This window comes from Dermacentor silvarum, chromosome 7, assembly GCF_013339745.2.
Source record: "Dermacentor silvarum isolate Dsil-2018 chromosome 7, BIME_Dsil_1.4, whole genome shotgun sequence".
Lineage (NCBI taxonomy): Eukaryota > Metazoa > Arthropoda > Arachnida > Ixodida > Ixodidae > Dermacentor > Dermacentor silvarum.
This window is the reverse complement of record NC_051160.1, coordinates 161622773-161643611: the sequence shown is the minus strand read 5'-3', so window position 1 is coordinate 161643611 and position 20839 is coordinate 161622773. Positions and strand designations below refer to the sequence as shown.

The 20839-nt window shown below is 48.0% G+C and overlaps 1 protein-coding gene and 1 pseudogene across 1 annotated transcript; both read left to right on the top strand.

Moving 5' to 3' along the window:
* Positions 1–1773: 1773 nt before the first annotated feature.
* Positions 1774–10956, top strand: LOC125947040 (uncharacterized; annotated as a pseudogene).
* Positions 10957–15375: 4419 nt separating this feature from the next.
* LOC119459315 (uncharacterized) lies at positions 15376–16539 on the top strand. The gene has a single exon (XM_037721124.1). The coding sequence runs from the start codon at positions 15376–15378 to the stop codon at positions 16537–16539; it is 1164 nt and encodes a 387-aa protein (XP_037577052.1).
* The last annotated feature ends 4300 nt before the right edge of the window (positions 16540–20839 follow it).

Genomic DNA, 20839 nt, shown 5'->3' with positions numbered 1-20839 from the left:
TCACATTTTCGTCGGTGATGGTCGTTGATGGCGGTACAGCGCGGGCTTCATCGCTGACCTCTTCACAACCTTCTAAAAAGATCTTGTGCCCCCGGTAAACTTGACGTTCTGACAAACAATTATCACCAAAAGCTGTCTTTATGATAGGAAAAGTTTCCACTGCAGACTTGCCGAGTTTCACACAAAACTCGATGGCAATCCTTTGTTCCAACAAGCGCTGCATTACGGCTTGCACGGTAAATGAAAATGAGTCGACGAAAAACCTTGTCCTTACTCTCCAGATCGGTCGCAGACGACTGAGCGACCACGCGTGCGTAAGCTAACTTCCCTCTCAACCAATCCCAACTAGACTTAGCGCGCTGCGACATATAGTCGCTTCACAATATAATCACTGACATTACTTTTCGGACAAACCCCGTATATGAACACTTCAACAAGTGATATCTTTCATTAAGCAGATTGGTCGCGGAACCGTTGACTGCCAATGAGGCAACTGATAACACCCCAAGGGGCAACTAAGTTGATCAGGCGCGAAGGCGCTCGCACGGACATCGGCGTGCTTGGCAAAAGGGACGTCCCCTCATTCATTCGACGCCACCGACGGGACGAGTAAGGCGCGGCCGGTGCTAGGAGGTCCAAGGTGTTCATGAGAAAAAATAACTACGGCAACTTCACGACACCACACCCTGACGGAATACAACTAAGCTTGTGAGCGAGCTAGCTTTACTTCTACATGCCTGATTATCACTGGTACTCGCGAAAAAAACTTTTGAAGAATGCTGATGTGGCCATATTTTTTTTGCGACAGGGCCATTCCCCCATCGGCGAGGGGGTGATGCAGAAATCTGAGGGGGGGGGGGGTCAGGACATCCGGACATCCCCCCTGGATCCGTGCCTGGAGCCAATTAGTACACTTACTCCGTTTTCTTTTTCAATGGACGGGTGGATCAGTTCATCGGCGATATCGTGCCCGGTTTTTTTTTAATGATGTGACGAACGAAGGAGTCATCGTGTTAGCTGATATGTCTCGGCAAATGTGGGCTATCTCGATGGCTCTCAATGCAACTTCAAAGTCGGAATGCTGACTTCGGAGGTGAAGCTCGACGATGCGAAATCTTTTCGGTGTGCAACTGCTCACACTGGCGAAAGTGTTTATTGCTATGGTATCAAAGCCAAGACACCTCAACTTTAACCGCCTTGAGAGAGCTTCTGTTACGAACATACGTTCACTTCCTCTGTCGAACACGCCTCTGATGTAACGGCATGAATCATCTGTCACTGCCCATGCTCGGAAAGTCTGTAGGAGCACGCACGTCAAAGTGTCACTTCTTTTGTTGCTCTTGAGCCACTAGTAAATACAGCCAATCTGTCGCAATGTCGCGACATTGTTTTCTAGCACCGCACTTGCCTCTTGAATGATCCTGGTGTATTGGGCCCTTCTTGTGGCTCGCTTCAACTTGAGCTTATCCATGGTGGTCAGCTGATCCGTCTACCGCCGTGGTTCGTGGCAGTGGTTCCAGTCGGTAGCCACCAGCGAAGTCCCTTGACGGTAGCTCCTGGCTGTTGCTTCCCGGGTTCTTCGGCACCAAATGTTAGAGTACGTGGCACACGGAACAGCCAACAGAAACTCGAGACTCAGAGAGGCTTTTATTAGCGTCCACCTCAGCCCAGAACGTCCAAGGTGGCAGCTAGTCCCTTCGAACGCACTCACCCGCTCCCTAGCCTGATCCTCGTCCTCTTCTTTCTTGTAGGAAGAACACGGGAAATTCAACAGAACCTGACGAAAGTTGGGCAGTCATGTCTCGCGAGCTTTAGAGACAAGACTGCCGCACATGGACCTGAGCTTGTGTGAAATTGATACATACAAGAAAAGCCAGTGCTGTTAAAAAATGTGAGCGTGTGAGGACAGGTTCTTTTCTTTAACGATTCATACGATTATCTGAGGCGGAGCCTCCGTGAACCCAATTGAGGACAGAGCCGTTTGTTGGAGAACACACACAAACTTTTAATAAAACTAAAACGAAAAGTAACCCATTATAAAAACACTTAAAGAAATATCACGGCAAAAAAATACTCAGAGCTAGGATAGTAATAATACCACACAAGTTCGGGCTGAGCACGTGTGTGAGGGCGCGTAATAGTTCGCAGTGGATGGGAGGCGGCGAAACGACTAGAAGACGTGGCGTGGCATTCGTCTCACCACAATGTCGATGGAATCGGCCGATGAATGCGGTAGCTCCGGTTTGAAGAGGGAAGGCGGGCGGCTTGGCGGCACGGACAGATGGCGGTGGCGTTCTGGCCAGGCAGCTGGACATGAAACTCGGGGCCGATAGCCCGACTGCTCACGGGCGCAGAAGCTCGCCGGCCTCAGGCAGCAGTTCACGATCGGGTAGAGTGGCGACGCCCAGGAACGGGTTGGCAGGAGGCCCCGGTCAGGTGAAGTCCTGGTGGCTCAGGTCCGGAACCCGACGGCCCGTCTTCAACTCCCGGTGCGATAGCCAACTTTCTCCTGGCGTCGTTTCCTGGAACTTTTCTACCAGGGTGCCTCGCTTTTCTGCCGCTCTGGCCGATTCGTCGTTTGCTCACTGGCCGCTCGAAGCTTCGTTGTCTCTTGCGATGTGTTATTCTTGTATTTGTTTGTGACATATGCGGGATCAATGCACAGGTGCTACATGTTTGGTTGCATGCAATCAACACAGAATGTTGTATATTACGTAACAGTAGCTGGACATAAAAACGTTTGTTGTAAACTCAGTCAACATGAGGAATTGTGTCAAAGTAATCTGAGTATCTCACTCACTTGCAGACGAATCATTGAAGATGCAGGGCTGCAGGGGGCCACACCCAAACAGTGCCGCAAGAAGTGGCTTAACCTTTTGAAAAAGTACAAGGTAATTAACACTTTCAGCAGCAGTGCTGATCATTGTCAGATTAACTTATGACGCAGCCTTCTGGATCTGCAGCGAAGAATGTGATTACCTTCGCTACTGTCGCACGACAAATTGAGGCTGTCAGATGCGCGTGAAACAAACTGGGAGTCGCCTGTAATCCTTACGCGCTGGAGCTCGCAGTCACTAGCAAGCGGGTAACCGAATTTTTTCGGATACAAAGGACTTTAACAGAGAGCTGTTAAAGCTCTCCGTTAAAGTCTTGTTAAAGCTGTTAACTGAAATCTTCAATTTCAGTTAACAGCTAATTACTTCGCATCACCCATTAACCCATGGTCGCCACCGCTGATGGTATGTCTCCGAAGAAACCGATAATATGGCTGTTTTAAAATGCTACCTAGAGTCTTCATTTAAACATGCAATATAACTATTTCTGGCTTGTATCTCTCCTCAGGATCTAAAAAATCCTCCAAGTGGAACTGGAAATGAGGACGGTGAGCTCCTGTGGCCTTTCTTTGACCTCATTGAATTGTATGATGTCCGGGAGGGCGATAACGCCACCTCGGCTTATTGCATCTGCATCTGGACACCAGGCCGAAGAAAATGGGGAAGACACTGTGAGTATACCTTAAGGCTGCACTGTTGTAATTAAATCGTTTCTTGAAAAGCTGTAGCACTTTTCGAAGTAGTTTTGTTAATTATTAGGAATGCATCATTGCTTATGACTTACAGTAGAGACATATGCAACCATGTTCAAAGTAAGAATCTAATGTAAATACATTGCTTATGGCGTTATGTAGTACTTGTGTGCCCTTTACAGAATTAGGACGACAGCGAGCTAAAGTTTTGTGGAGAGCCATTGATGCATACCGGGAGTAAGAAATTAAGCTATCTATAACCCATAACATGTACCTGCAGATCTGAGTGGGAAAATAGCGTTTGCATGCATATGCTGGTGCAGTCTAAAAGCATGTTGTAACACCATACCTTATTGGAGGCATACTCATTCATGGGCTTTTATGGTGTCCGTGATTTTAAACTTCAAACACTGTCTGTCATCTCAAATAGTCAGTCAGCTATGCCTCCGTCGAACATCAGAGGCTGTTTTATACATTCTGGAAAATATCTGACGAAAATATTTGACAAGTTCATCATTTTTATCTTACAATGCAACAAGTAGCATCTGCTTTGAACCCACGAGTTATATTTTTTTTTAGATGTAGAAACATGGGATGGTATGCTAATTTATATAGTGCTGTGCTATCGAAAATGTGCCTATAGACTGATTTTCTGCGTACACATGGTCCCTAATCACCACTAAGCGGTATGATGAACCTTTCACTTGCATTTCTTGACAGTTGTGGCTCGGGTTGCATAAACTTGTTTTATTTGCTCCGTGCAGGATGAGCAGTCAACGGTGAAAAAACGCAGATGTGATGACACAACTCAAAAAAAAAAGAAAAAGGAAAATGTCATGGATCGCATCCTCACCAACGTGGAAAAACAGACGGAATTGATGGGGCCCATGTTCGATTTTTTTATAAACAGAGGTGGTGAGCAGTAACTTGTGCCGTATGCAGAGTTAGGTTAACATAAGTGACTGTTAGCGTCTGTAATTTTCGCAACAATATTATTTTTAACTTAAGGGGAGATGCGGGTCAAAAGTGTGCGATTGTTTTCGAAAAAAACTGATTTCGTGTTGTTTTGTATTCCTCGAAGCCTCCTCTTTAATATATTAAAAAAATCAAAGCTGAGAATCAACTAAAAGTTATCAAAAAATGCAATAAAAGCACTCACGGTGGCTCGTGAAAGTGCGAATTTACCCGAATTTCGCGCACGTGGCATTTTGCTCCGCGGCGTTGCCTGCTCTTGAAATTTCGCGGGCATGTAGGCTTGGCCCTTTTCTCCCAGAGCCCACTGCGGCGGCGCTGCATTCTTGCTGAAAATACGGAAAACAAATTGTTTCCCTACCGTGGTATAGCGTCGCGAGTAGTCACGTGGTATGATCGGAGCCCTGCCATTGGTTGCGAGCTTTCCGACGCGCACTCGGATGCGGGCGCTCTTGGGCGCTCTTTCTTCGTTCTGCTGCCTTTTCCGAGACTACCGAGACGTCAACGAACGCAACTGCCCGAGTTACTTTCCTTTCCCCGCATGGATGCAAGCAAGAATCGCTACTTTCATGCACGGAAGTTCATGACGAGGCATCAGTACAAGGGAAGACGCTCCAAGCGCAAGCGGAGAGCTCTGGCGACGAGAGGTTCGTCTGCTGCTAGGCCTAGTCACGGCAACAGTGACGCACCCGATTTGGATTGTTCGAGCTTCATTCGGAGCGTCGATGACTTCGTCAATGCTTCAGAGCAAAAGTTACAGATGTTCGACGATGAAAGCAAGCGTCAGGATGAACGCGGAAGTACATTTATTTGCGAGATCGACGCGATGCAGAACCTCGTCAGCGGCGCAGTATGCCCCAACTGTGGACGGTGCGAGCTTTCTGTCCGAGAATCGGCAGGTAAGCGAAAAGGCCTGGCATCGTTTTTGAAACTTTATTGCCGAAATTACGCATGTCCTGCAACTGTCATTTCGTCCACTTATACTTCAAGCCGCGTATCTCCATCATGCAATAAAAGTGAGGAGACGTCTGCTCGCGGCAGTGCACGGGACAGCTTCGCCGTGAATGTGAATGAAGTCCGTGGTCGCAACGCGTGCGATTGGCGTCGGACACGAGCAGCTTGTGCGGTTTCGTGCTATTCTTGGCGCTCCGAAACCAGTGCATCACAAGACTTTCACTGCCATAGGCAAGAAAGTGCATGCCGCCGCCGAGAACTTCGCACGAGCCAGAGAGCTGACAGCTGAAGAGGCTGGATCTTCGAAAGAAGCCGTCATGTTCGACGGAACATGGCAAAAAAGAGGCCACAAAAGCCATAATGGTGTCGGTACGGCCATTTCCCTTGCCACGGGGCTGTGCTTGGACTTTGAGGTGCTGTCCAACTATTGCATCAGCTGCAGCAGGCACAAGGCACTGGAGGATGGAGAAGAAGTCTGGCAGGCCTTTCACACACCCGTGTGTGAGAAAAACACGACGTGCTCAGCACACGCGATGGAGACCGAGGCTGCACTAAGAATATGGAAGAGGACAGGCCTCTATACCGTACCTCTGCAGTTCCCAACATTTCCCTCTGATGGGGACAGCAAAGCGTATACTGCCGTATCAGAGCTGAATGTTTATGAAGGTGTTCCTGTGCTAAAGGAGTACTGCACAAACCATGTCACCAAAAGACTCAGAACGGCTCTCCGAAAATTGAAGATGCCGAGAGGAGAGAAGCTGAAGGATGCAACAATCCACAAGCTGCAGGGCTACTTTCAGGTTGTGATTACGAGCAACAGAGGCAGTGTCGGGACATGCTGTCTGGGCATCCTACTTCCACTCTTGCTCGAGGGATGGTGCCAGCAGCCACAAGTTTTGCCCAGATGGAGACATGTCTTGGTGCAAGCACAAGCGGTCACAGGCGTTATGTGAGCCAGCAACACCCCACACTCCCATCCTGACTCCTTCCCAAGGCAAGGCAATGCTGCCAGTCTACAAAAGACTGACGGAAGAAAAGCTGCTTCAGCGTTGCGTGAAAGGGCAGACACAGAACGCTGCTGAATCGCTCAATAGTAAGATATGGCTGTTGTGTCCAAAGACCAAGTTTGCGACAAGAACTGTTGTTCAAACAGCGACAGCAATCGCTGTCCTTTATCAAGGGCACTCTGGCTTTGAGGAAGTGCTTCCGGAACTTGGAGTTCTCCCGTCCAAGGAATTGCTTTCCCTAAGCAAGGACGCCAACAAGAGGCGCATTTCAAGCATGACAACAGGTCACAGCTGAAGCAAGGGCCCACCGCCGCAGTGAAGCAAAAAAGGCCCGCCTGGAGGAGGCGGCTCGCAGGGACTGTGAGGGTCCGACATATGGTGCTGGGTCATTCTGAGACTGTGAACTTCAAGACAGCTTTGCTGACATTCTCTGTGAATTTGATGAACATTGGTGGAACAGTATAGTATCAAACATTTTTTAACCTTCAAACATGTTTTTCTCAAATTCTTCGTTTTGCTGCATTTTTACAGTTTGTGCACTAAAATTTGTGCACTTTATGTAGTCAGATCGTAATGAAATTTGGCATGCTTATAGTTTAACATGTCCTGAATTCAAAGAAACAACTTTCACAGTTCTCCACTAGCATATTCAGCAAGATAATATCAAAAGTTCCTTCCTGGGGAATGATAAAACTGAAACTCGGTATTGGAATTTTTTTCTAGGCTAACACACACATGTTACACTAAGTTTTCTTGCTTTATTGAATTCCTCAGTTCAGTAGGAGCATTATGAGCTATTTTTTAGTGTTTTCTTGGGCTCGCTATTGTTGCCTAAGCTTGCACGAAAATGCATTGTTTTTACAAATGCATGGTCTGCAAAAATATAACTAAATGAGCTACTAAAAAAATAAAAGCAGATTTGAAAAGAGGAGCTCAAACTCTATAAGTGGTGAAAGTTTCATTGAGCTGTCACAAGTACTTGAGAAAAATGTTCTCTGAGGAGCAACTCCTCAGCTATTATATAGAACAAGAAAAAAATATTTATCTTCTTGCTCATTGCCCTTAATTAAGACATTGTTTGAAATCTCAGATATTGTAGGGAACAAATTTCTACGAAGGATGCAAGGCAGGTAATGTACCCAAATGTCTTTGTATGATTTGAGGTGTCAGCTGCTTGAATGCGTGCACTTATGAAATTATCAACAAATTCAGAATCTAGCTATTTGTTTAGTTTCTAGCACACTGCATACACTACTCAAATGTCCATAACCAGTTAGTTCATAAGGATGTTTCTCTTCCACTAATTTTTTTGTAGCAATGTTCAATTAGCCCTGTATACACTTGTGGTGCTATTTATGAAAGGAAAATCAGTATGCATTCAAGCAGCTGACACCTCACATCAAACAAAGACATTAGAGTACATTACCTGCCTTGCATCCTTCCTAGAAATTTTTTCCCTACAATATCTTAGATCTAACGTTTTTTGCATAAGTGCTGCGGACACTTATTCTTGTGCATATCATGAACATATTTACCACTAGTGTATTGTTGTGCTGGCCTAAACACAATTTTGTGTAATGGCGTGAGTTTATTTAATTATTTTGTATTGTTTAACTTAGTTGTTTCAATAAAATAAAGGTAACTCATGACACTTATACTAACATAACATATGATACGCGACATGTCAGTTTTCAGGATAGATTGAAATAAAGCCTTGTCAATTGCCAGAATATATTGATTTGTCTTTTTAAAAAAAGCATGACGACTTTGTCCTTCAGCCAGTCAAACAGCGTGCCTAATACCCCTGTCACACTGGTCATTCTAACGTCATTAGATTCGAATGACATTTGGTGCAGCAAATGCCATTCGACCCGTGGTGGTGCTACACAGAAAAAAAATAATGTCATTTGGTCATGATATCAATAGCGATATTTCCAATAAAATTGGCAAGAACAGTACAACAAGGTATTGGTGAGTGTTTGAAAAGTCAATATTTTAAAATAAATATGAGGTGTCGCTTCACTGAAATAACACGCATTTAAACTTCTATTACATAATGTCTGGCCACAATAGGCCAAGACAAGGCTTAGCCAGCTTAGTAGTCATAGCCGATAAATTGAACACAAACGATACGACTGACATGGCGGTGCTGAACGACGACGCTCATTTTTAGCAGGTGAAGCGGATATTTGCTATGTACCTTGCTTTGTGCGTGCACACAGGCGCCTGTTTGTTTACAGTATGGCCGACTCGTAAAGCCACTGCGGCCAGATTCACTGAGGTGGAGAGTAAAAACATTTTGTGATAGCCTGCCCTAAAGCTTTTCTCTTGTTAAAATTAGATGCCTTAAAACACGCAAAATAATTGCCTTTTTTTACATGAAGGCTTCTCAAATTACGAACGCTCAATTTCATATTTTACCTTGTCTCTGGGGTAGAGCGTACACATACACTTCGAGTGCGAAGCCGAATGAGTTTCTTGAACTCATTCCATTGCGGAAGTCATTGGATTCAAATGGCATTAAATATCGCTGTGTAGCAGCTGAATAATGTAATTCGATGCTAATGCCATTCAGTTCGAATGACATTAAATTGTCCAGTGTGACAGGGGTATTAGACGACCTATGGTAGTGATGATCGCCAGATGGCACTGGACAGGAAAGCTTGGCAGCCACATGGTCTCTCCTTTGTCCTGCTTCTGGATCCTGGGATGGCGGTTCCATGTTATCCTCCACGTCATAAACGCTGATGTCGTCCTCTACAAGCTCTTCAGCAGCTCTGTCACCCATCCGCATGCACACATTGTGCATGGCTGCACATGCAGCACCATCAGGTGCCTTGTACACAGACACTTCTAATGCCTTTGTGAACACCAATCTCCAGTGGCCTTTCATCAGACCTGTGGGGATGCGCGACTCTCACGCGTCTTCTGTAGTCTAGCTTCTCCGTGTGGCTAACAGCCGGCGGTTGTCGTAGTGGTTGCAGAGCATTGCGAGAGATGGCGTGAGTGTCGCGATGCTAACGCCACCGAACGGCGGGGTGACTTGGGAGCAAAAGGTAGAAGGCGCTTCCTCTTCGTGTTGGGGTCGGTGAGCGATACGGGCGCCGATCCACGCTTCATGGGACAGTCTCGCTCGCGTAGCTAGGAGCAGGATGCCGGTATGGACGAACACGGATCGTTCAAACGTGCCACCGTTCGCGTGACCGTACACGTGAACGACTAGGTGATGGTGTCATAGCATGGGACGAACATATTTGCTCGCTATCTGGTCGCAGTGAGTCTGACTTCCTTGATTTGTCGAGCGCCCATGTGAATGTTGTATGCGTAGTAATTCGGCTAGCGTGCATTAGTGTATGAAAGGTGCAATAAATGCCCTTTTGACTGTTTGCACAACTGTGTTGTCGTTCCTTTGTCCCAAGAGCACGTGTGAGACCCCACAACTGGCTGCCCAACGTGGACCTCTTGGGGCATCGGATGATAATTTTAACAGTTTTACTCGGTTCGAGACAACCTTTGTTTCAACCGAAGCGTAGTCCTAGCGAGGATTTTGATCGCTAGTGTCAGCGGCGTGCTTTCATGAGCGAGGCGACGGTTGCTGTAGCGTGTTTGAACTTTTCAACATGCTAAGCCTTTTCGCGGGTGCTTTGAAGTACACTCGTCGGTACGAGAGCACTTCACACACCACAGAGCCCCATTGCTGACACAGAGGATCTGCACTCGCCAAAATGGCTTCAGTTGTTTGACGAGTTCCTCAAGAACCAGGTTCCCCTAACAGCCACGCATAGGGAGGAAGTGTTCGTCAAGAGACTGGGCCAAAGCCAGAACCCTGCTTGGCCAGCCAAAAGAACTGGCAGACTGACTGCGTCAAACTTTTGCAGTGCTCTTCACTGCCAAAAGCCTGAAGGGCTTGTTAAAGAAATCCTTTATCCTCGCAATGAAGTTCTCAAGCAGGATGACCCCAGATTATATGGGCTGCAGAACGAGGCCAGAGCAGTACAGGAGTACGCAAATATGATGCAACTGTACGACAAGAACACTGACGTTGAGGACACAGAAGTTCATGTCCATGAACATTATTCACGCATCACCTGACCAGAAACAGGTGAAGTGCCCCACTTCAAAAGCTGCCCAAAAAGTCATCGATGCTTGCATTCTGCTCTGAAATCATTGATGGGGAGGTCCCCTTGAAACGAGACCATGCATATGTTTATCAGGTGCAGGGACAACTGGGAACTGCCACGACACTGTGGTGTGATCGTGTTATTTGGAGAAATCATCTTGAGTGCCAACACTGCATGTCAGTGAGGCGCATATATTTCAATAATACAATCTGGGAAGACATTCTCCAAGGTCTTTTCTTTGTGTACAAGGCAGCAGTCATCCCAGAGCTCCTAACGCGCCGCATCAGATGCCTTGGATTTCTGCATACAACAGATTCAGGGTATGTGTCATACAGGAAGTATGCCCAAGGATTTTATGTTGTTGACGAGTGTGACAAAGACAACTTGAAGATGAAAATCAGAAGGCTGCGAGACTCGTGCATGGTGGCAACAAATACATGCTCACAGGAACTCAACATGCAGATAGGTGTGGTGATGTGTAGCAGCTGGGGATTAAGATGGCAAGATGTGCATTTCTTTGCTCTGACACGAACTGTCATTTAAGGCGGACACTTGAACTTTTCTGCTGACTGAGCCACCACGGCGGGTATACTGCTTATCTTCAGCGACCTAGTGCAATGCGAAATGGACACACCATTGGCAGAATGTGATAAATGCAAGCACAGCTTGTGAACAATGTAATTGCAAACAGTAAAGCTGTCTCGAAGGGCATGCCTGATAAAAGATTTGACTGTTGGGCTAGTTGGTATTTTGACACAAGAACTATCTTGAAATGTGAAGCCTGTGTTCGTCTTCCTCTCTGTTGTGCCGTCCCGTTGCGCTGCATTTCAAGATGGTTCTTATGCCTGATAAGCTTTTCAATTCGTACTGAACTGCACTTCTCTGTTGCCATGACGTGCACTATGGCCTCTAAATGCTACACTCCGGCCTCCCTGTACTTTTAAATATTTTTTGGGAATGGTACTTCACTTTTACATCTCACACCAGATCAGGATTGGCAAATAGAGCTTGCAAAAGTGTTAGTATGACAAATTTTGTGTTCAAGAATTCACTACAATACAGTGTTTTCCAAGTGTCTTTGTACTTATACGAAAAAGCATGTACTTATATGTACATGCTTTTTCGTCACCGACTTTGGTGCCTGTAAAGGTGGGGCTACCCATGAAGCTTCTTTTAACGACGTCCCTTTATTTTCACGGGCACTAAATAAATTTCACTTGGGAACTGGAGGAGACACCAGGGGGCGCCGACTAGTGCGGACGTACAAACATTGGCTCCTGCTTCTTTAAATGATTTCGGTCCGAAAATTGTTGTGCCTACTGTTGACTTTTGTGGTTCCTGACGGGGCAAGTTACGAGGATCACGCCAATACCACCTTTTTGTCGGTGAGTGGTTCCTTTGCTGATTTTTCAAGACTTTTTGTCCGGACAACGCCGCTCGGCCGCTAGGCCTACTTCTCCGGCATAGACGCGGCGGAGGAGCGTCTCCCCACGCGGCCGTGCCTGTTATTCCCAAGATGTCCATGCAAATCACCGTGGAAGGAGAGGATATCACCCCCGAAGAGTGCCTGGAGTCCGGGTGGACTACGGCCATTTCAAAACGCAAGACGCAAGGAACGCCCGCGCCGGGCGGGAAGACGAGTTCGACACAACGCGGCGGCAGCACCGGCGGGGCCCGCACTACCACCGGCGTGAAAAAGCGTACCGTCGCTGCGTCGAGGCTCCCCCGTCTGCCGAGGGAGCACTACAGGATCATTGTTAGACCCAGGGGAGGCCTAAACGTCAAAAACATTAGTCAAATCAAGGTGGCCCATGCTCTCGCATCGGCGGCGCAGCTCGCTCCAGCCGAGATCACCGACGATATCGTATGTCCCAATGTCATGCAAAATATTTTGGTCGTGAGTACGCCGGCGGAAAAGAACGCACGGGCATACTCTAGAGTGGAGACAATCACAGTTGGAGTGGCAAACTACGAGGTGAGCTCCTACTTGGCAGCGCCGGACAACACGTGCAAGGGGGTCGTCAAAGGTGTCGATCTCGACTTCGACAGAGAACAGCTCAGAGACATGATTGTGCAGCCCAGGAATCCTAAGGCTCTGGAGGTCAAGCGTATCAAGAACACCACCACGGTCGTCGTCCTCTTTGATGGCCTAAAGGTACCCAATTACATCATGTGTGCACCAAGCATGCTTCGCTGCACGCTCTTCCGCAGGCAAACGGACGTGTGCTACGCCTGCGGAAGGCTGGGGCACCGAGCCGACGTGTCTGCCCGACGCCAGAAAAGACAATCTGCAGGGGGTGCGGCATTGCAACCCCGGCCGAAGACCACGTTTGTACGCCAGAATGCGCCCTGTGTGGGGGCCCTCATCCCACTGCAGACAAGTCGTGTAATCAGCGGTTTCAAATACCGCATGTCGTTCGCAGAAGAAGAAGGCAGCGCCAGCAAACCAAGCCACCTGCGTCGCCCATTAGAGAACGCGACCAGAGCAGGTCACCCTCGAGGGGATGCTCCAAGACGCCACGCTCTCGCTCCAGACGCCGGCGCTCCCGTTCCAGGGGACGCTCGTGCTCCAGAGGAGGTTCCCGCTCCAGGGGGCCACCAGCTGTGCGCATCCAGGAGCCACCTGCGGCCGGGCAGACCGAGTGGGCCGATTGAGTCAAGGGAATTGCACCAAGGGTAATGGGGGCTTCGACACCACCGCCAGAGCATAGCGCAGCTAGGATCGCGAGAACGCTTCGCTCAGGAACGCTTTCGAGCAGCTGAAGGCTGAAATAGCCGAGATGAAGAGGGCTGGAAAGGCCCAACCGGCTCAACAGCCTCTTCCACCCGTAACCGAGACGGCGGAAACGCCAATGGAAATCCCTACCGAGACGCCCGCGACCGGGCGTCCCGCAAAAAAGAGAGCGCTATCTAAACCCATACGAGACGAGGTTTTCGACGAACTCAGAGCCGAGTTAAGAGAATTCCAATCCGATTTGAGGAACGCGCTCAAAGCCCTCAGCGAAGCGGTCTCTGCCCTGAACGTGAGAGTCGATTCGGTCGAATCTAAGGTTAAGGTAACAGCTAATCTGTCTGGTTCCTCAGTGGAAAACGCATCTCCATCGACGGGTAGCTCTACAGTCCAGGCGGCCCAGAAAGCTGCGCAGCCGGCGCCTGCGCCCAGCATTTCGGGCGACCGGCTAATCGAGGTTCCCAACCATGGCGGGACACGATAGTGAGATAGTTGTTTGGCAGTGGAACTGTTGCGGCTCCCAACGTAAAAAGGCAATCCTGCAGCAGTTTGTCAGAGCCCATCCTAACAAACCGCACGTCATTTTACTCCAAGAGACACTGGCTGAGTCGGTCTCGCTTTCAGGATACGAATCTCATTCAGTACACGGACAGGGCAAGAGAGGCATTTGTACTCTCGTCTCGAAAAAGTTCACCTTCGTCATTCACAATCTCTTTATGGATCACAGTAAAACGGAGCACTCGCTAATAGAGCTCATTCCGAGCGGCCAGCTCAGGGATAGCCTTTTTATTCTTCACATCTACAGCTCTCCACGAGACATGAGGCAGCGTTTTACGTCTCTCATTTCGAAGGCGGCTGGCAAGGCGGCAGGAGCTCCGCTTGTAGTGGCTGGTGATTTCAACGCTCCGCATCAGGAGTGGGGATACCACCGCGTTACGGCCAAGGGGGCGGACCTCTGGCGGGCGGCGTCCGACTACGGTCTCACCTTGGTTACGGACCCGTCCTTTCCAACTAGGACGGGAAACTCGTGCAGCAGGGACACCACGCCGGACCTTGCGTTCGTGGCGAACGTCGGGCCCACTGTGTGGTGCAATCTCAATGAGAACTTGGGCAGCAATCACTGCGTACTGGCCACATCGTTGGTGGTGCGTAAGAGGCCGCCGAAGGAGTTTAGGATTATGGACTGGGTCCTTTTTCGTAAAATCAGGGAGGAGAGAGGAGCCGAAACCCCTACGTCCCTAGATAGTTGGGTAGCGCAGCTTAAGAAGGATGCAGAATCTGTCACCAAGTCCGTTGCCACCGACTTGAATGTGGACAGGATGGACAGCCGATTGGCGCACCTTCTGGAGGCGAAAAGGGCCCTCCTCGATAGATGGAAGGGCCAACGCCTGAACCGCAGACTCCGAAAAAAGATTGCGGAGCTAAACCGTACCATAGAACTATACTGTCAGACGCTTTCCAAGCAACAACGGGACGAGGTCTGCAACTCGGTCGACGGGCAGATGCGAATGGGCGGTAAATGAAACCTGCTCCAGCAGTTGCTAAGCGAATCCAATTCCAGGACTAATCAGAGGTGCGCCACTGATAAGGTTCTACACGCGGCCCGCCAGGCCGATTCCGATACGGCAATAATAGAATCGCTCGCCAACAGATATCTACCCATAGACACTTCGGATGATGCGGACTACCCGCCTTACAAAGGTCCTCCGATGGCCTTTTTGGACGAGCCTTTTAGCGTCCCTGAGGTGAGAGAGGCCCTCGCGGGCCTCAACGGGCGATCTGCCCCGGGTCCAGACGGCATTTCAAACAGACTTTTTCGCAACTTGGACGAGGAGTCAATCACATTCCTAACCGAGGAGATAAATCGGGTCTGGGAGCGGGGCGCAGTTCCGGAATCGTGGAAGCTGGCGTCGGTCGTCCTGATCCCGAAGCCAGGGCGCGCTCCGGATCCTGACCAATCTGAGGCCGATCTCGCTCACGCCATGCATAGGCAAAGTGGCGGAACATGTGATTAACAACCGTGTCTCCAAGCACATTGAGGACCGCGGTGTCTTTCCATATAACATGATTGGCTTTCGGCCGTCCCTTTCCACTCAGGATGCCATGAAGCTTATTAAGTATGAGATCATCGATAGGAACACGAGGGACGTCAGGACCATCTTGGGTTTAGATCTAGAGAAGGCCTTCGATAACGTCTCGCATGCCCACATACTAGATTCCATCTCGGATCTGGGCCTAGGCCAGAGCTTTCACGCATTTGTCGACTCGTTTCTCAGACACAGAAAGGCCACGCTAAAGATTGGGCACCTCAAGTCAGAGCCCATTGAGCACGGCTCGAGGGGGACGCCGCAGGGTTCGGTAGTATCTCCACTCCTGTTCAACATTGCCATGTGTAAATTGTCTCAGAAGCTCTCGGAAGTCGAGGGCATCAACCACACTCTATACGCGGACGACATCACCATATGGTGCGTCGGAGGCTGCGAGGGTAGGGTGGAGGAAGCACTTCAGGAAGCGCTGGATCGCAGAGAGGCTTTCCTCGCTGGGGCGAGACTTCGCCTCTCCTCGAGCAAGTCGCAGCTATTTCTGTACAGATCTAGTAGGAGGGGGGTTAAGCCCAAGGGCTGGGTCCCCCTGTCGGAAGTTAACCTTGCACTCCGCACGAGCGATGGACACCTCATTTCCAGAGTTAAGGTAATCAGGGTTCTCGGAATGCTCATCGAGTCGAACGGTTGTAACCAGCACACCATCGCCAAAATTACCGCAAAGACAGATAGCATGATACGGTTAATTACTCGGGTTTCAAACAGTCGCGGCGGCATCAGGGAGGACAATCTCTTGAAGCTCTTCCACGCGTTCTTGATGAGTCACATCACGTACGTGGCTGCCATGCACTGCTGGCAGAATCACGAAAAGACGAAGCTTAATTTACTTATTCGCAAAAGCATCAAGCGCGTGCTGGGTATTCTGATGAATGCCAGCACAGAGAGGCTCATGCAGCTCGGGGTTCACAACACGTTAGAGGAAATCGAGGCGCAGCACACGGCTCAGACTGCCAGGCTGTCTTCTTCGGCCGCTGGAAGGGAGATTCTGGCGCTTCTGGGCTGTAATCCATCGCTGGAGGAAGAACGCAAGATTTGCCCAACCAAGGAGCAGAGAGCCGGTATAACTGTCTCGTGCATCCGAAGCACAATGTGGGCAGGCGAAGCGCCGGAGGCGAGGCCCTACTAAAACAAGTTCGCAACGACCCGCACTCCGCATGCTTTGTGGACGCCGCGCAGTACGGCCAATCGGCAAACTTCTCGGCCGTGATGGTCGATCACAGTGGCGCAGTTCTCAACTCTGCATCTTTCAGGTATACCACCCCGGCTAGAGCCGAGCAGGCCGCGGTAGCTCTCGCCTTACTTGACGACAGTAGACATCGAATTTACACCGATTCTCGCGCGTAGACATCGAATTTACACCGGTTCTCGCGCGGCCATCAGCACATGTAGCAAAAATGGCATTTGCTATGTCTAGCATGTTGATCGGTAAGGGCTTATCCAATATATGGAACTCTTTTATCCTCTTGATGACCTTTTGGATATGCACCCGTGCACTTACTTGCAACACAGCTGAAAAGGCCTTTCTGAGGCATGAAGGCGTTACTCACAACTGCAAACAGAAAGCAAGAACGTCATGACTGCAGCAGTCCAGTCGCAGGCTTTTGCAAAAGGTCGCTCATCTCGAAGATGTCATAAAAGATTTATCCAACAATCGTGCCATAATTGAACACTTTGTTCTAGGTATGTGATTTGTGTCATGTTGGTTGCTCATGCACCTGTTTTTTGTGCATGCAATATTTTGCAGCCACAGCCAGCAGAAGACACACCTGAAACGGCCTTTCTCAGGCATGAAGTAAGGCGTTACAACTGCAAATAGCAACCAAGAACATTATGACTGCAGCAGTCCAGTCGCGGGCTTTTGCAAAAGGTCGCTCATCTTGAAGATGTCATAAAAGATTTATCCAACAATCGCATTCTAGGAAATGAGGTTATCACCACGCCGCAGTCTTGGTGGGGCAAAAAAAGAGTTGCTCATGCGTAAACTAACAAGCAAATCTGGTGCAGCAGTTTCACCTGCTTACTTGCCAGAGCTCAGGGAATTTGCACTGACTTTGCATTTTTAAACCCCTAGAGCATATTGTTATGCACGAGCTGTTTTCAACACATGCCAACTGCATTCAAAGGGGCTGTACAAATCGTACCAATCCATTGATGGTTAGTTAGTTAGTTATGTAAAGTTTTGTGGCGCAAAAGCAACTAAGGCTATGATGCGCCATGCACAGGATGAAAATATATAATTTGATAAAAGTGCTTCAAGCAACAAAGATCATGTACTTTAAAGTTTGTTTAAGAACCCTGTTTCATCTAAAAACTTAAAAACATCGTCTAGAGATACAAGTGCATCTTCTGCTAGGATCAGGGATGGATGAAGTGGTGTTAGTGTTTTGTAAAGTTGATAAAAATATTTCTGTCTTTTTTCCTCCAACGCCGGACATGTTATTAAAATTTGATTCACAGTTAGGTTCTTGGCAGTGATCACAAACCGCTTGTTGTTCATTTTTCAATAAAAAGTTATGTGTGAGATGTGTGTGTCCGATGCGAATGCGACATAGAATAACTTCCATGAAACGTTCCTGGTGATATGATGTCTTCCCCTCCTGCAGTATGGGCTTTACTATTTGTAGCTTGTTATTTACTTCACAGCTCCAATCCTGTTGCCACTTTGAAGTGATTGCAGCACGGACCACCCGGACACAGTCCTTTGCAGCACAATGGAAGATTTATCTCTGATTTTTTCACAGGCAGCCATTGCAGCGCATTTGTCCGCTTTTTAATTTCCCGGGATTCCCATGTGGCTTGGAATCCAGCAGAGATGAATTACTTGACCATACTTTTCACTTTTGCCGAGCATTTTCAAGATGCAGCCGAGAAAAAGTTCTCACTCTGATTTTCTATGGAGGGAATTAAGTAGACAGAATCTGAGTAGACAGCTGCTTTTTTATACTCTCCTGTAACTATTTTTTCCAAGGCCATGAGCAGGGCATATGCTTCGGCTGTGAAAACCGAAGCAAACTGTGGTAACCTAAGACAGTGTTCCCAGTGTTCCGATACGACTGCGCTTCCAACATGTTGCTTTGTCTTGGAACCGTCAGTGTAATACTCGGTGTAGTCATTGTATTTTTCTTGTAATTCTGAGAAATCTTGCCTAATGTGTTCAAGCGGTGTTTCTTTTTTATTGTGGCATGTCGGAGTAAAATCACAAAAATGTGCGAAATCATACCACGGAAGCAGTCTATTCGGTGTTTCGGCGACTTTAAGAGCCTCGCTCGGAACATTGTAGTTTTGGCACATATCTTCAAATCGAAGGATGAGTGGTCTGACGCTGTGTGGTTTGTTAGCATAGTGTATTCTGTTTGTGGTGTAGGTAACAAGAGTGTGACATATATGATTAGGTAGAGCTGTGATTCTAAGCACGTATGAGATTGTGAGCAAAGCTCTTCGGTGCTCCAAACAGGGTTCGTTACTCTCGGCATACATACAGGCTTTCTATTGGGGAGGTCCTGTATGCGCCAGTTGCTAAGCGTAGTCTGTGGTTGTGTGTGGGATCAAGACGTTTGATGTACGACTGCCTTGCTGACCCGTAAACTATGCAACCGTAGTCAAGAATTCTGAGCACGACACAGCGGTAAATACGTAACAGGCACGTTCGCTCGGCGCCCCAATGTTTACGTGATAGGACCTTCAGGATGTTAAGCGCTTTGTTTGCCTTAGTTTTGCACTGTTAATGTGAGCGATGAAGTTTAATTTGCTATCAAATAAGCACGAACAAAAGTTCGTAGGAATCATAACCGGTAATGGGCTTTGATTTATCTTGAGAACTGGGTCCGGGTATAACCCCCTTTTTTGTGAAAACACGACTGCCACAGTTTTTTGTGTAGAAAAACGAAATCCATTTTTATCAGCCCATTGCGTCAACTTGTTTATTGTTATCTGGGTTTGCCTGCTGTGTTTTCAAAAGAGGCACTGATTCCATTAGGTATGAAGATAGATTCAAATTCACAGAACAGCCCCTCCCCATTATGCAATCTGGTTGCGGATAAGATGTCCATTCGGAGACATGTGGAGTGGGATGGAAAAAGGTTCCATGGATATGTTGACATGGGCATTGATGTCAAAGATGACAGCTTTCCAGTTGCCAAAGATGCATTTGTTTTAATGCTTGTTGCAATCAATGGCAGATGGAAGCTGCTGATGTGCTACTTTCTAGTCGATGGCCTTGGCAATGAGCAGGAAAAAGGTACGCACATTGCGAGTTTGACCTGCAATGGCGTGCAGCGGATTTGCCAATGCTGCGCAGCCGGCTGCAAGATAGACCTGACTGAGCTGGATGCTTCTTTTCCGCATTGAGTGACAAAAAAGTCTGTCTTTGCCATGTTGGATCCCTGTCACATGTTGCAGCTGCTGCAGAACCCCCCGTGTGATAAAAAGGCTACTGCGGATGCGAACAAACAGTTCATATTGTGGAAACACATTCATGAGCTCCATGAAATCCAGTACACAGAATAATTACATTTGGCAAACGTACACAGGCACACATTATTTGGAAAAACCCGTCCATGAAAGTCTCATTGGCAGCTCAAACGTTTAGTCAATCGATAGCAGATGCTCTTAGTGAATGCATAGCTCGAAAAAATTGAAACTCGTTATGTTTCATGTTGGGATGCGTCCTTCCAGCGACACGGCATCCCACAAAGGTATGCCCGAAAATAAGCTGCCACGTACACCCCTCAAACATGAATCGCAACGCAGGTGTTCAGACAATCTATGGCTTCAGCCATCAAGCACTACACCGAGTGGAACACGTTCAATGCACTGGAGACAGCGGGTAATGTGGAGCTTACTTAACGTATGAATGACCTATTTGATGCAATGAACAGGCGACATTCAGGCAATGGAGTGCGCAAAGAAGGCGAAGACATCCTTGTGATGAAGAAATCGCTACAATGGCTCAACAACTGGGAACATGATCTCAACTCTGATGTTATCATCAAAGTCATGGCCCTGACTCCATTAACAGTCGAAGGCCACCGAGTATCCATCTTATCTACATTAGACCTGACAGAACATCTGCTAACAGACTGCAGCTTTAAACATGTTCTCACTGCGAAATTCAATCAGGACCCTGTAGAACGATTTTTAGGAAAAACCCAACAAGCAGCAGGTGAAAACAATCACCCTGACATGCCAACGTTCCTTCAGCTGTACAGAATGGTTGCCATGCACAGACTGCTGAAACCGCCTAAGTTCAACAACTTTGAAGCATGAGAGGAAGCACTTGTTCTTGATATTGCTACCTTTAGAGCTGCATTCAAGAACGAGAGACCCAAGGTCGAACCTAGACATGATCAAAGCAAAGCTGGACGGGCTGATTGAAAATAGAGTGGGAGTGTGACGTCATGCAAAATTACTACAGCAGTGCCGGTGTT